The 16,402-nt window shown below is 39.7% G+C and overlaps 1 protein-coding gene across 3 annotated transcripts in view; it reads right to left on the reverse strand.

The window, feature by feature from the left end:
- PELI1 (pellino E3 ubiquitin protein ligase 1) overlaps positions 1–16,402 on the reverse strand; it is a 45,455-nt gene that overhangs the window by 17,674 nt on the left and 11,379 nt on the right. Inside the window, exon 2 of one of the 3 annotated variants that reach the window (XM_026110514.2) lies at positions 14,760–14,923. The exons of 1 other annotated variant lie outside the window; for it this stretch is intronic. In XM_026110514.2, the coding sequence (XP_025966299.1) occupies positions 14,760–14,814 (55 nt within the window). In that variant the 5' untranslated portion in view covers positions 14,815–14,923. Of the gene's footprint in view, positions 1–871; positions 985–14,759; positions 14,924–16,402 lie in introns of those variants that run through there. One more of the 3 variants, XM_026110515.2, reaches the window with a different exon arrangement.

The raw sequence follows: 16,402 nt of genomic DNA on the forward strand, positions 1-16,402 counted from the left end.
GTATATTTGTATAAAGTGGCAGAATTAAGGACTAATTTTCCTGACACAAACTTTGCAGTCAGAGTCCTTTAACATTACTATGGACTTTACTGCCTTCAGACAAATTATACAATGTTACCCTAAAAATAAGCAGTCCCTACTTTCATTGCAAGTCAGTGACAGAAGCACAACTTCCATACACATATTGATTAGGAGTTCATGCCAAAATACAGCCATTCTGTTTTTAAAAGGACAATTTAGCAAATAGATGCAGCTTTTTATGCTTTGATGACTAAGCACCGGGAGATCTACTGTATGATGCACCTGAACTAGAACTTATAGCAAAGAATCCCATCCTTGCACAAAACCACAATGAGTTCCTGTTCTACAAACCTGAATGTCGCTGCTTAGCTTTTTCCGAGCTTCTAACTTCCCGACAAGGCAGTTTATGTACCAGATTATTATCTACTCAATAGATGTTTTTAATCACAATAAAGCCTGTTTACATAGCATATCATCTTGCAAAAAGACCAGTTACATTTAATTCATTCTTGGTCTAGAGAGCACAAATATTTAACAGCTTGGTGAGAAATTCCCCTTGGCATGATTTCATTAGACAAAGTTGACAGTTTCAGGGCATCTTGCTCTGCACCCAAAACCAAGAAGCAACTGCCACTTGTCACAGTACACAAAGCATTTAGTGTAATATGCACTTGGAATGACTCTTCCTAGTTCAGGTGGGAGGGCAGCCTGCAAACTTGCAGCCTGTTCTCAGATTTCACTTTGAAGCTATCAACTTCTCACTGAAAAAACACTGCAATGGAAGAGGCTTTTATAAAGAGACTGAAGCAATACATTAAAATAGAAAAAAAGATGGCATACCGGCACTTACCAGTATCTTTTTGTGCTTTCAATACTTCTATGCAGTACAGAAGAAAGAAACCTTTGGTCTTGCTTAAAAATGCATGAAACCCGCTAACTCCTTTAAAACCCAGCAACTGCCAGACCGAGCGCCTCTGCTCTGTGTGCTTTCACTTAAGCAGTTGGTAATGCAGTCTGACTAAACAGGGGCTGGCTCTGCCTTACGTAAGCGTAAGCTAGGTAAACACCACCGCGCTACACACCATTGGCTGAAGTCAGAGCTTGCATCCTGCTTACCATCCCATAAATTCATCGAGCTCGGGCCCCAAAAAGGAAAAAAGGAAGTAGAGGGTGTGTTGAAAACTGTATTCTACAGCCCAATTCCCCAGCAGCTCTTTGGATTAGATTCGCAGAGAAACACCGTTCTATTTCCTTCTCAGCTTGTCTTACATAACTGTACCCATGCATGCTATACTTTTTTTTTTTAATTATCGCTTATTAGCCCAGCTAGCTTTCCTCACCTCCCCCACAAAAAAGTGATTTCTTAGTACAGTAGAATTAAAACAGCAGAAACTTCAGGCATTGCTAGCCCTGTTTTGACTAACACTATAGAATTTGACACACAAGACACCTGCAGATGCCACCTGTGTATAGCTACTTTCGGACACTGGACTCCCACGGCCACTGACTCTAACTGTTCCTATAGCATGCACATGTAGAAAAGAGAGACAAATCTGCACGTGCCAGGTCAGACTGAGCTCATCTTGTTCCACTAAAATTGAAATTACTGTACCAAGCCAGTGGGTTGGATCATTTAAATGCATGAGCCATAAAACAGTGATCAGGTTACCACATCTTCTGAGTTACAGCCTGATAGAATTGCTCACACAAACACTCTCAGGCTGCAGCAAGCAGGTTACAATGCAGTAATTTAGCCTTTTCATCAAGTTTTACATCCTATCTGCAGCGGGCCAAGGAGGCGCACACAGTTATCCTGGCTCAAATGAGGTACATTCAGGCTGTGATTTGACATAACCAAGCTTACAGCTGACAGTATTGCTGCTGCTTGTGCTGCTCTTTCCTATGCAGGAAACACAGTAGTTCATATTTCTATGAACTATGCCTCACCACCTCAGTTTTGCAAACACGACTGCACAGATAGGTTTTCTTGATCTCGTTCACAGTGAAGGTACCCATGTTTTTAAAGCTGGTGTATCTGCTCAGTTATTTTCCAGCTGGATCTGCTTCCCGGTTCAGCTCACAGCATGGCTATGCAAACAGTTGCACCAGCTGAACATAAGGAGGAAGGGGAGGTGCATTACACAGCACCACGCAAAGCTAGTACTCTCCAACTTTTTTGTCCATAATGCTTAACACAGCATAAATTGCAAATCCACATAAGCTAGCTTCACTGCTAAGAACAAGGTTAAAACATGCTTTTTCCTCTCTTCTCAACCTGTACACCAGTGTTAATCTCCTCCAAGTTATACTGTGAGGTTATGCTCTTACATGATCCTGTCACATGCATGAAGAAGTAAACTATGGAAGTCCTTGCCATAGGGTATTCCGGAAAATAGAAATGAACACAGGCTCAAAGACACAATTGTTTTCTATCAAAGACTACTAAGCACAAAAATACCACTTTTGCTCCAGAAGTCATTGAGCCACAAGCCACTGAACACTGGGAAAAGCTTTGGAGAAGCATCAGTGCATGAGTGTTCCCTTACTCTGCTCTTCTCCAGGCTTCTGCTTCTGGCCAGAGAGGATGCTCTGCTGAATACAGATCCTAAATAGTATGGTCATTCTCATAGGAAAGAGATCACTAAACTGATCAAACCAAATCAAACAAAAAAGAAAACCCACAAAAGAAAAAAAGATCTCACATATACAGACCCCAGCTATTTTAACCCAAATCATTTTCCTAACGTTTGTGGGGTTATTCTGCAAGCCAGCTGCGCCGATACGACTGAGAGGACAGGAACCTCCTGAATCAGTTACATCACTAAAGCCAGAAACTCATCAAGCCACATGAAGATTAAAGTTTAGCTCTCCTCCCTGCCAAAATCAACTACCTCACCATACTGGCACATGAACCTAGTTTTTCACTGATAACTATTAAAACCTTAAAATGCCACCTTTCATGGTGCTGGAAGAGTAGTCTAATCCCATTTTTCCCCATCACCCTCAAGTATTTTCTTCTTAGCCCTGCCTACACAAGGCTTATAGTTTTTATCCTGTTTCAGCCAACTGCATTAGTATCACTTAAAACAGATATGGTCACACAGGCACAAAAGGTGCTCTATATTGGTGTAAGTTACTATAGCGATAAAGTTGCATTGATACGAACGCTCTTAGGCTGCATTATTCTTGCCACAGAAGTTACAGCACTTGAGCTGTACTGTTTCAAGAATGTTCAGTCTGAAAAGTAGGATCTAGATTAATTTGCTTTTAACAGCTCCTTTATTTTTGTGTGTTTCAGGTGCCACTGTTCAGAGGCCAGGTTAATGCACCTGTGGACAGTTTGATGTTGCAATCGCAGAGGTAGCTGCAGTGTCAAAATACCCCAAGCTATTTCAGGTTCTCATAGCACTCTAGCTGCAGCAGCAGGGTTTGGAGCAGACTCATTTATCCTACTGAGCTGCTGCAGGTGGATATACCTCCACTGTTCAACCCAGCTCTCCACAGATAATCTTCGTCTACAATACCCCACCTACTCTCATATTAGTGACCCAGGGTATTCTGGAGTACAGTCTTCTGCTATCAGACAAGTCCACCATACAATCCCCTTTTCATAGCTGATCATGCCCCGTCTTGAAGTAGGGTTTGTTTGGGTTTATTTTGCCCCTACCTGCATTGGTAAGTGGCTGTTTCAGAATCTCACCCTACTGAGGGTTTGAACGCTTTGTTTTTCAGCTTATGCTTATTCACAGCCATGTTCTAGTCACCTGTTCTTGTGTCAACACTGTCCTCTACTTTCAAAGGAAAGGTTTAATGATTTCCACTCCACCTGTAATGCCTCATACAAGAACTGCGCTCTGTGTTGGGCACTGGAAGCAAGAGCCTCAAGCGTGCTGTCACCAGCCAGGTGCCCGACTGTCCCCTGAGCAGAGAGGCTGCCGACCATGCCAGACTGTGAAACACTTGAGTCTGTAGCCCAAGATATCACTGCTAATTTCATGAAGCAATGCTTAACTGCAGGGGAGGTTCTTGCCTTGAAGTTGTTAAAGAAAGAACATGATGATACACCCCTTTGTATCTGACTCACAAGCAGATGCCGTACAGTTTGATATAATTACATGATTTCACATGACATTCAAAATGAGCTTTTAAGAGGAATGCATTTCTAGTCATATCAGCTAAAGGACAGCCTTGCAGATATGGACAAAAGCCAACGTTAGGTCCTCTAAAGTACAGACAGCTAAGAAGTCTGTGTGGCAAACTCTTCATCCTGGTGTTAAACTGATTGGTATATTAATGCAAAAGTCCAAGAAGGAAATTTTAAACATGTTTCTGTTGATAATTTAATACACCAAGCAGGGAACGAAATAAAATTCCTATACAGAATAAGCACTTGAAATTGCTGCACACAGGAGACAGAGGAAAGGACACTGAAGGAAACACTGAGAAAAGAGGGCAAAAAACTGCAAGAATACGATCTGTAATGGCTCTAACGGGAAGTACTCAATACTGAATGCTGAATATACCCAGGTCCTGAGAAAAGTCATCTATGTTTTACAATCCATAGCCTGCTTACGCACCATATACCACCGAATTAGTGGTTGAACTCTGCCCAAAGCCAGCAATATCAGAAACAGACAAACATTTCATGCCTTTGAAAGTATTAAGTCTGTTACAGGGTCCCCATGAATCTAATCAAGGGTGCATGGGGGGAAAAAGAAAGGGAAGACTGCTGCCTGGCCAGCCCCATTCTCTAATTAATCTGTCATTGTGTTATGTCACACGTAATCGCTGTGCAAAGAGGTCCCATCTTATATAGTTAAAGTCATACTACAGTGTTTTAAGGAGATTATAAATGGGGAAAAGCAGCCTGAAGCCAAGAACATGCTAATTAGAGTATACAATGGAAATGTTAATCAAGTAATCTGCAGGAAGAGGAGGAGGGAAGGAAATGACCTAATCCCTTGCACTACTGTGCGATGCCTAATGAGAAGAAATAAAATTCTTTTAAGGGCCAAGCAAACAAAGATCCATTGTTATATGTACAGCTTCCAGGGAAGAACGACTTGCTGTGTCTCAAGCTGCTGCAACAAGTAGAAAGTTCAACTTTATGATATCCTCCACACACTACCAGCTCTGGAATTGGCAGGAGGGGCTGGTAAAACAAGGAAGGCTGAGAAAAAGATCTTTAAGTTGAATCTTAATTTCTTCAGACACAGCAAATTCTCCTTCAAAGTGGATTTGCCACCTCTAAAACATCCACCACCCAATGACCTCAGTGGAACTTGTTAAACATTTGAAAGTATCAGACCCACAGCATACTCTTTTAGAAAAGCTTCACAAGAGAAGTGCTACCTACTAAGCAGGTCAGTGCTAACACTATAGAGCTCTATTTACAATGCTAGGCCAAATAAGATACTCTGGAATCAGAGTATGTGCTCTGCTTCTAATATCCAAGACTGCAAGGATGATAGGTGAGGCATCATCTGAAGAAAACATGTTCAGAAACATGCAAATGTAATTGCATCAGTCTTCTTTCCAAGACAGTAAACTTTGACTTTCCCAGGTACCTGGAAATAGCTACTGTAAAGGATTTTTTGTAGGTCTCCAGGATCACTTCTGGATCTTGTAAAACTCTCCAAGCCAAATATCGTATCTGCAAGTTCAATTAACATAAGCGACACACTAGCACTTCCTCACAGAGTTTATTAGCTGTAGAGTTCTCCTGACTTCTTTGAACAACCAAACTCATAGATTCACTAAGTTTCAAGCTCTTCTAGTTTCTCCCAAATTAAGAAATAGAGGCCCAATTCAAATTCATTTCCAAGATGGTTTTTTTTCAGCTTGCAAAACTTTTAAGGTACCTGCTAGCAGAACTAGCTGAACCTGCATTACCTGCAAGTTTTCATTCCTACAAAGCCAGATCATTTGACGAAGGATTTCTTCGGAGAAAGTTAAGGCAGTCACTAGCAGTATTACACATCTTTGCTCCATAATTAAGCTAAAACATTTCACAGATTAGGAGAAAAGGTCAGAAGTGTATCCAGTTATAGAAATTCAGCTATAGAAATTCAGCTATAACACACTGACAGTTCCCCTCTCCCTGCATTCACTCTCCAGGAAATAAAGTCTGAAGAGGAACAAGATTTCAGAACTATTCAGTGTAGTTTTTATTCTTAGCTTCCACACCACACAAATGGATGAAGCATGGAAACCAAGCTTATCCAGTAGAAAGTTTCCCTCCGCTTTATCCTAAATTCCTCACCACCCTGTTACTACACTCTTAACACTCAATTTCAAAATGTAGTTAATCGAGATTTCCAATAAAAAAAAGTGTTCTGGGTAGCCTCCACCCTGCTCTCCTAACTGCTCCATATGAGCCTACCATGTATGAACTACAAACTTGAATATTTTGAAAGTCACACACCCTCCTGCAATTCACTGTTCTTTTAGAGGACAACTAATAAATGTACCATCTTATCATATGGAATCCTCCTCCTAACTTCAAACTGTCCGAGTTTTCTATAAGGTGCAAAACCTGGGCCTTTCTAAACATATCACCAGCAGCATTTACACATAAAAGCATATGACCTACATACCTCTGGATAGCTGTCAGAAGTTTGTCTACCCTCTGCAAGCCAAGTATCACTTCTTTATAATGGCCCGACAGGCTAGGTTATAGCCCCAGACAAGTTCAATGGCTAGTTCACTACTTAAGTTTTCTATATTTTTGACATTCAAGCATGTCTTTTGAGGGCTATTTTAAACAGCACTGTGAGAGCTCAGGTGAAGGACAAAGCTTACTTCAGGCAACAATGCAAAAGAACAAGAGCTGATTATGTCACAAGATACACTTTCTAAGAAATGTGTATTAAAATATCTCCAAATACCTTGAAAGCTGTCTCTTAACAAAAAAGGTTAGCAAGTTTTTGTTTATTAATACACTGAAGATTACATCAGTACAACCTAACTTTTGGTGTGCTTAAGTTTCCATGTTAATAGCCTTCTACAGCCACCAACTCAAACCAAATTCAAACAGGCCTCCCCCCCAACCTCACGTTTCCTTAGATCACTTACCAGTTCCCAGCCAGTTATTGTTCAGAGAGAAAATCCCATACTATTTGATTATATCATCTTTTGTTTGCCTTTAAAGTCCCATGGGCAATGCATGACTTAGCATATCTAAAAGAGTAGCAATACTTTACTTCCTCCACTTGTAATCCAATTTGGATAAGAGGTTTGCTGCTTATAAAAATAAACTAGCGGTTGCACTTGAGAGGATGCAGCAACCATTCATTTACCTCTATGTGGGCACTAACACCCAACAATACAGAGGTCACTCTCAAATAGTAGCAAGAAATCAGTGCTATCCCTAAATTTTACCCTTTGGTCAACATAGGAATACAATTTTTTATTTGTAGGTGCAAACAGAGCTGGTGGGTGCTCTTGGGTCTTTTCCACAACTTAAAGTGCTGCTAAGCTTCAAAAATTCAAGTGCAACTTTTTTTGTGGCAGGAAGAGAGAAGGACAAGACCTTCAAGCTTTTCCTGTAATCAAACAGCAGAAAACAAAGCAAATACCACTACAGTAATGTTGCCGTGAACGTGCTGGCGGGAACAGTGGCCCAAACTCAGTAAAAACTATTATATATAATTTTTCTGTGGGTAACATTTGGCATCATAGTGGGTATTCTCACCAAGAAAAGCCAAGGACAGAATGCCTCAACCAAGGAGAAGAAAAGCCAAGGACAGAATGCCTCAACCAAGGAGAAGAAAAGCCAAGGACAGAATGCCTCAACCAAGGAGGCTGAGTTAAGATGCTCTATTTCTTCTACAGAGACTCAAGGGACTTTGGTCTGACCATACAGGCCAGTCTTAATTAAGAGCTAAGCAAATTGTTATATGTTTAACATTTGACTTGGAGTTGGAAAGCTTCCAAATCTACAATTTGCTAAGCACACACAGACAAATGATGTTCACTTCAAACAAAAGAAACTATCCAGCTGAATAAGGCAAGTGTTTTATTTTTATAAGAGTTATTATAGTCCTCAGTTATAACCATAAGAACTTTGAAGGTGTTTTCAAGTGTGCAGTTCACATAAAACCCATTTTTTAAATATTAACAGATATTTTTGTGCTGTGATAGTGGCACGCCTGTTTTTTCTCAAATAATCACGCTCTCCAGAATCTCTGTTTTTGTTGTCTATAAGAGTATGTGGCTGAGGAAAGCAACAGATGAAAATCTAACATATGAAGGCACAAGGAATTTTAAATTGGTAGTGTTTACGGAGACTGAAGGTCACTGTAGCAAAGCACTCTTTTCCAGCAGTCGCCAAAGTGTGCACCCATTGCCAGACAGCATTAAAACATACAGCAAGTAGTTTCAGGGGCTACCCTCACATTTACAATGATGGTAAGTAATATCAGTAACCGTAATGAGGTTGCCTTCGCAAGACAGCAAGTTTGAACCTTCAAGATTTGACCTACAATTTGATAAAGTCCTAAAATTGAAGGGGTTTTGGACATGAATTCAAGACTGATGTTTTTTCCACTTCAGTCCTGCTTCTTATAACAGTTTAACATGAACCAAATGGCTTTCTAGAGAGATTTAATGCAATACATTGCTCATCATCCAATGCAGGTTTACCTATTTCCTATACAATGCTCTTAAGCAAAGGATAGCTCAACAATTTTGTCTGAAAAAACACATGCTTAAAGCTGCATCATAGCTAGGATTCTTCTCCTCTGTGGATACCAGCTTACGTTTAAAAGTTACCTGAAAAAGTCTCAAACTAAGCGTAGATGACTTGTGACAGATATGAATTAGCATATACATTAAGTAAAATCCCCGCATCTTTCCCATATCATGCATTTCTCAAACATGCAAAGATAAATGCAGAAGTCCTACACTGGCAAACGCACTTCTCGCTTGGTGCTGAGGGGTACATCTATTCACTGAAAGGCAGGGTCATCACTGTCATGAAGTGCAACCCAGCGTACCACAGAAACTTGAAGTTTCATTTTTCTATAGCAGCAAAGTTAACGGTAATCTAGTACAGTGGAGCTATTTCACTTGCTCTGGTTTTAGTCAGCCATTCAGTGCAGATTGATTCATTCTAAAAAACCTGGCTCTTGTGAAATAATCTTTGCAAGTTTTCAGGGACAGACTGCCCCTCTCAGGGCTGATACTGTTCATGAACATTTAAAATTACTAACAGCTGTTCATATTGAGCGTATTTGGGCCTCACTCACATGCATTCAGAAAGGTCTGCAGAAAGCTGCTCCCATGCATTTTGTTACTTGTCATTACTCTCCTGCTCAAGGATATCTCACATCATACCCTCTGCTGCATGATGTTTTTCCTTCTCTGCAAATGGATGAACAGTCATAAGCAGCCAAGTTAGCACACGTTAAGAAGTTACTACCCAGCCTCAGCAGAAATGTCTGACCACATTCAAGCTCCTAGACCAATGCAAATTCAGAGTAAAGAAAACATTTAAACAAGCCCATTCAAGTAATCAACCATACAACACATATAGCAAACAAGACTAAGGAACTACCAACACTGTAAAGCCAATGTAACCAGTCTCAGCACTAAAACCAGAATGAGTTTATAAAATATTGGGCAAGTGGGACAAAGGCCAACAGTTTGTCAGGCAGATCAGCTGAGACAACTAATGGGACAAGTTGCTGCCTTCGTAACAGCTAGCACGAGGGCATTCTTCAATGCAATTCAGCAACAGGGTTTTTACTTAGAAGCTCATAAAAATCTTCCAGCACACTCAGTTTGACTTTGGCAAGTTCAACACCAGTTATAAAAATAATACATATTCACTAAGTATAAAGGAAAGAAAATACTTTCTCTGGTTTCACAGCCACTGATGTATTTTAACTCTGAAGTCATTCTGTACTTTTAGCATTTCACCAACAGGAGCGCATGAATTTTACGTGTCCCCAGAATAAATTCTGAACTATATAAATAAATATTGCAGACAGACAGGACAAATTTTGCCTCCAATTCGCTTTTTGGATCTAGCTTGCAGGTAACAGAGTTTGATAATTTCTTGCAGGTTGTAGGGGAGACAATACCAATTTGGCATGGAGACCTCTTCCAGCTCTAGCACAACGTACAACAGCAGATTAAAAGGCTTTTTCCCAATTGCCTGGGGACATTTGTAAAGCATCTGCCTTCATTTAAGAAGCTGTGCTTGCACTAGACCTGTGTTTTTCATTTTTGTTTCTACTATACCGGTGACAAACTTCTCGGTCACAGAAAATAAGCTGAAAATTAAGCAGCTATGAGGAAGAGTAGAGTAGGTAAGCGTACCTACCTTTATCAAAGACTGTCTAGCTGTTGTGACAATAATGACAGTTACAGTGCCTTACTTCAAAACTGGTATATTATAAAGAATACACTGCTTCATCCCTTGCATTGGAACATTGGTATAGCTCACTAAACCCACAGCAGTCACTCCTCTATTCTGATATAGTACGCTCCTTTAGCTATTAGAGTAGTATTTTGTAGGTGAACATCCATTGCCGTAAGCGAGTAAGACTTTACTTGAATGATGTTTGTAAATCTTGCCCAACCAACAAGAACAGCAGGAAGGAATGCTCAAAAGGCTCCAGAACCGGCTGCTCAAGCATTTCCTAAAGATAGGAGGAGCCAAGCTAATCAGGAAAGCACAGTACCATCACGTGTAGACACCAACAATCTAGGAAAAAAATTAGAAGTAAGAGGAAAATAAGCAAAAGAAATGAGCAAAGACAGTGCTTTCACAAGCTTACCCAGCTGTAGTCTCTCTTTTATAATATACCTTGTTTTTTTGTAAGCACCACCAATAGGACAGAAAGGTGCGAGGGCAGTACAGCACCCGACAAATCTATGAAATGCCATGCACAGTATGGAACAGCGCACAACCAACATAATGACTATGTCTGATCAAATAATTGTTCCACAGGTGTGTTTCTTTCGGTAACCACTTCCAAACTGAGACGTTTCTTTTCAGAAGAGGCAAGCATTTCATTTTTATAGCAGAAAATTAAAAACACACACAGGCAAATACAAAAAAAAATTATCTTTTTTAAAAAGCCTTCAATTTAAAAGCAATCTGATTTTATTTTGAAAGAATGGTTTACTAATAGGGTAGGAAAGAATTTTGGATCAGTAACATCAGATTTATGCCTATATATTATCATATTTAAAGTCTAACGAAGTTAGAGTACCTACCTCATATCAGAAATAAAATGAGAAGCAATAAAAAAAACTTAAAGTTTTTTTTAAATACTTAAGAGTAAGATATAAAATCATAGCCAAAGCACACAAATGCAACTGTTTACACAAAGCTTCAGTCACAAAACTCGTCCAACTAGAACAGCCAGCTACAGCTTAACTCCAGAGCGAAGCGCCTACGGACCCAAGCACTAATTCTGGGAATAACTGCACATTCTTAGTGTTGCTACTGAGAACTATTTTTACAAGTTTAATATTAAAACTAAGCATGCCCATACTTACAGGATGGGGATTTTCAGAAGTCAAACTGTGGAAATAAAGGTGCACATATACTTGTTCTACATCCTTGTTGTAAGAACAGGATCAAGTCAAACATTAAAGGGTAAAAGTTAAGGAGTTACTGGATTCCTTTTTATTTCTAGATCTGTCTTTTGCAAATCATCCTCCATCATTCAGCAAAATGAAAAGGTCAATACAATCACAATAACCAATTATCATCTCAAACATCCTCACATTATTTACAATTTTTTTAATGAACAGATTTAAATTGTCTGGGTTTCCCAAAAGTTACAGCATGTTGATTCTTCCTTAATTTCTGACAGACATCTGCATAAAAAGTACAAATTGGATAAAAAAAGAAAGGCTAAAACACCCAGCCCCAAAAGAATACAACTGTGGCTGTATGCACTGAAGAAAACAAGACTGATCTTTACCTATGGTACACATGAAGGACCAGAACCTAGAAATTAAGCAAAGGTAGCAGAGGAGTTAGCACAAAGGGGTGTCAAAATATTAAAATCAAAATTCCCATCTAAGTGGCAGCCAAGAGAAATCAGAGATCACAGGAAAAACTTTTCTGTGAACTGGAAGTGACATGGAATCTTTCCTACTAATAAGGCACGACATAATCTAAAACAGCTCCTCTGTACAGGAGACAGCATCCTTTGACAAAACTTCAGCCTTTTAAATAATTATTTGCAAGCTCAACATGCTCCAAATATGTTTAACTTAACCCTAATTAAATTTTAAAAAGTACTTGCAGCCTGCAAGTTTAGCCCAGAGTGAAATACTGCAACAAGATCCCCTTCCTTAAGGGTCTTTTTAAAGTGTGCCAAAACCATTAGTTGAAAGAAAAATGTAAATAAAGCCATTGTTAAAAAAACTACATCATACTATGGCTGGGACAGCTAAGGAACTGGTCAGGGAGGAAGGAATTATTTTCTGGCACAGTAATGTAGCAAAGAACTGAGTACTCTCTCTTTTTTATTATTATTTTAAGCCTTAACAATGTTTCACAAAAATAAAACTGAGGTTTTTAGTTCATCTGTTTAACAGATGATCAACTCCAATCAGCAGCAAGCTTTGTTTCTAGACATACTGTCCAAAAAAAAGTAAAAGCATATTTAGGAAGGAAAAGGAATTACAGTCCGAATTCTGTTCCTGGTCATCTACTGTGCCACCTCAAACCTGATACCTGAGCTCCATTATGCAGGTGCAAGTAAGGATTCAGCTGCACTGAAGGCAACCAAATTAACCAGCGTAAGCAAGATCACTATCAGCCTACCTAAGCAAGACCGTACTAGAGCAGATCTGGGCTGTACATGCAATTTAAATCACTGTTCTGATTTTGGATAAGCTCCAGACATTCCAGATAATTACAGTGCAGCCAGAAACACGCTCAGTGTCAGTTCTAGCATTTAAGTTTTGTGTACTGTTTGTCTACAGAGAGGAAGCCTCTCAAGGCATCAGCTTCACTAACAGCCATGTTCCACACCTTTCCCAGAACAACTCCCTTGCTAATGCTAAAATTTGTTATGAGTATTTTGGCTATATGCATGTACTTTAGCATTACATGATATCTCTGGCTCACCACAGCTCATTAGTTAGAAACCTGTTCACTGCAACATGAGACTTTTGCATAGATAAAACAAAGTTCCCAACTACAGTACTATTAAAGCTCTAGACCATAACGTATCATCTCTTGAGATTCCCCTTGAAATTCGGTGGCACAGTTAAGTGAATTTTCATTTCAAAATTACTCAGGATAGAAACTTGACAGGAAAGCGAGAGGCACAATGGAGTCCACAGCTGCTCAGACACTAAAAGAGACATGCAATACAAATTCAAATCAGCCAGCTTATCCGAAATAAGATGAAGTGGGATTTTCTGTACTTAAAATGCTTCAGGCTGTTAATCACCAATACTGACTGTTCATAGGCAATTTTAAGACTCTGGCAGCTTAAACAGAAATAGCAGCCATTGAAGTAGTGGTATCTTTGATCATGAAAAAACACTATGATTAGCATCTCCAGCCTATTGGCGCCAATCCACCAAGATTTAAAATAAAACCGTAAACATTTTCAAAGTAGTACGCCTAAACTCTTTTCACTATTAACCATATCTATTGTGTTTGAGGTGGTCTTCCAAGTTTCACCAGCACCAATTTGGTATGAAAACTGGTCCAAGCAAGGTAAAGTTGATGCTCTCGCAACATTACTACCATGGTACACAGCAAGCAATTATGAGAGGAGACAGCAGCTGTTGCACTTGAACAAGAGGACTGAGGAAAAAAGAACAAGCCCTAGATATACTCACAGACAAAGCTACCAAAAGCAAAGCAAGAATTTTAAGCCTATCAGCTAGGCTAGAACAAGAGTGGTCAGGCTAATGACAAAACTTAAGATTCAGTTCTTTGTGCCTCTTAGAAAACTCCTGCAATTAGTTTCTCTCTCTCAGGTCAGCAAGAGAAGTCAGCTCACAAAAGTTATGGTCAGCAAATTTGGAGCAAAAGAAGGGTGCAGGACTGCACAAATTGGATCTGGGGAGTGGGGCCATGTGTCTACACAGGCCAGGGAGATGAGAGGGAGGAGCGAGACATCTCTTTCAGCAGCAGTGAAATACTATACCAGCTCAGCAGCCTCTGGAAACACAACCTGCAGTAGAAATCCTACATTAGGGCATAAGAGATTACAATTTGGTACTTAACAGGCAGCTTAAGCTTAACAAGCATCTCTTTTCAACTTATTTAACCATGCCCATTTGTGGGCATGGTTTTATAGAAGTTGTGGGTTGTTGTTGGAGAGAGAGATATCCAATGTCAGAGAGATATGTCCAATGACAAACTTAAAATACACTCTATTTTAAAACAAACAAAAAAACAGGTTTACAGAGCATAAATACAGTTAAAGATTGTAAAAGCAAGACAACACTAATATCGTTTGCATTGTTTTACACTTACGGCTCTAGTAACTAATCTCAAGCAAAATCTTAGGAGGTAAGTAAAAGGTTTACTTCTAAAGGAATTCTAGAAGTGGTTAGAGCTGTCCAATTTGGTAACAGATGCTTGGAGCACATCTACCAGCCATAGCTGTTGCCTTTAGATACACATTACAAGTGTCACTAGATTTTCTCTTCAAGCTTTTTCATCGAGAGAAGTTCAGATGCAAGTAGAAACGTTTGAGATGCAAGTAGAAACGTTTGTTCTAAGCACTGTGTAGATGTAAACTCACCAGGTCCAAGAACCGCGAGATTGTAACCGCACTTCCACTTGGATTTACGATACATAATCAAAAGCCGCGCTCACAGCGAGAAAATGACCTGTTGATGATGGTGCTGTCAACAATGGGTTCAGATCAGTTAGCTGCTAGTGTAGACAGGACAACATTTTTCAACACTGTGAGAAAAAGCGAGAGCAAGACCATATGGTTAAGCCCCATCCACATTAGCACCAAATGGCTAGCATCACCAATTGTGAATTGTCAGCTGGGAGAGGCAGAGGTGGGAAAGGTACCTGTTGGTCACAGCCACCGTAAAGAATTGCTTCTCAGAGATTTATTAGTGTTGGCTCAGTGTCTAGTAGAATAAACGCACTCTGAGAAAAGCAATTCTTCTGTTAATAACGCATCTTTCAACACAGCATATGCTTCGTGTTCAATCAATATTTCTAGCGCAGGGCAAATCAAGTACTCAGTTCTCTGAAATTATTTGATGAGTACAGTTCCCAGTCAGCCCATTTCAGCGTGCCCTACTGAAACTTGGAAACTATGTTCTGTAATTATACTAGGTAAGCCTAAGTTTTACATTTACAAAAGACTGACATCTGCAGATAAGTATTGTCAGCAGACACCCTGGCCTTATACTATTAAGGATCACACAAAAAGGGAGAAAACAGTTGGATTTAACTTGAAACTCCTTTGAATGTTGGGGAAGGAGAGGTGGCGACAGGCCTGGACCAGCTGACCCCCAGAGGTCCCTTCCAAACTATGTTATTCTATGATTTCATTAAGAAATCTGGCCACTAGCACAGAGGCATCAGCTTTGCAAGCTAAGAAAGGAGCACAGCATCCAAGAACTACTATTTATCACCTATTCTAGCAAGCTGTAGAAATGCCTGCACTTAGTTGTACTGCCACCATAACAGGATCTCATAGCATAGCTAATCTTAAAGCAGCATAAAATACCACTGGCCCCAAAAGCAGCAGTTCTGCCCACTGTTCTGCATTCAGATGACACAAGGTATTGCACAACCACGGTGTCTGCAGGTTCACACCCCGATCTATTCCTTAGTTTGATTCACTAGGTCCCATGCAAGCATCTGGGAGCACAAACCAGGAACAGAGAGCTGGGGCATTCTTTCAAGGACCTGATGTGCTCCTTTAAAAAAATTTTTTTTGGTATTTTTCTGAAATGCATGGACTAAGAGTCAGACAATAAGAAATAAGTGTTAATTCTACAGCAGCACTTAAAAGCAGTTTAATTTTTAAAAAACAAGGGAACATAATCACCTATATTCTTAACTTTTTGTGTTAACTTTTGTTTTCTTTACATTCACTCTTCTACTCAACCTTAGTATTTTATTATGCTCTGCTAGGTAACAAAAGCTACATTCATCAGCAAAAGGAAGCTTAGTTCAGCAAAAATTTTATTAGTGTGCATATTAAGAGTCAATACTTAGTTTATATGAAGGATGTGTGAAAATTAAGCATGAAAACAAGCACGGTACTGCAATAAATTTGCAATTTCAAATTCTGTCCCAGTTTCAAAAGCAAACTTGCAACAGCCTTTTATTCTGTCTTTATCAGGTTCCGTCAACTCCTATAAGTTTTTCCATAGAGCAATTATTCTATTACGGTTTTTGCTGTGCTGGGGGCAG

This window comes from Dromaius novaehollandiae, chromosome 3, assembly GCF_036370855.1.
Source record: "Dromaius novaehollandiae isolate bDroNov1 chromosome 3, bDroNov1.hap1, whole genome shotgun sequence".
In the NCBI taxonomy this organism is placed as follows: Eukaryota; Metazoa; Chordata; class Aves; order Casuariiformes; family Dromaiidae; genus Dromaius; species Dromaius novaehollandiae.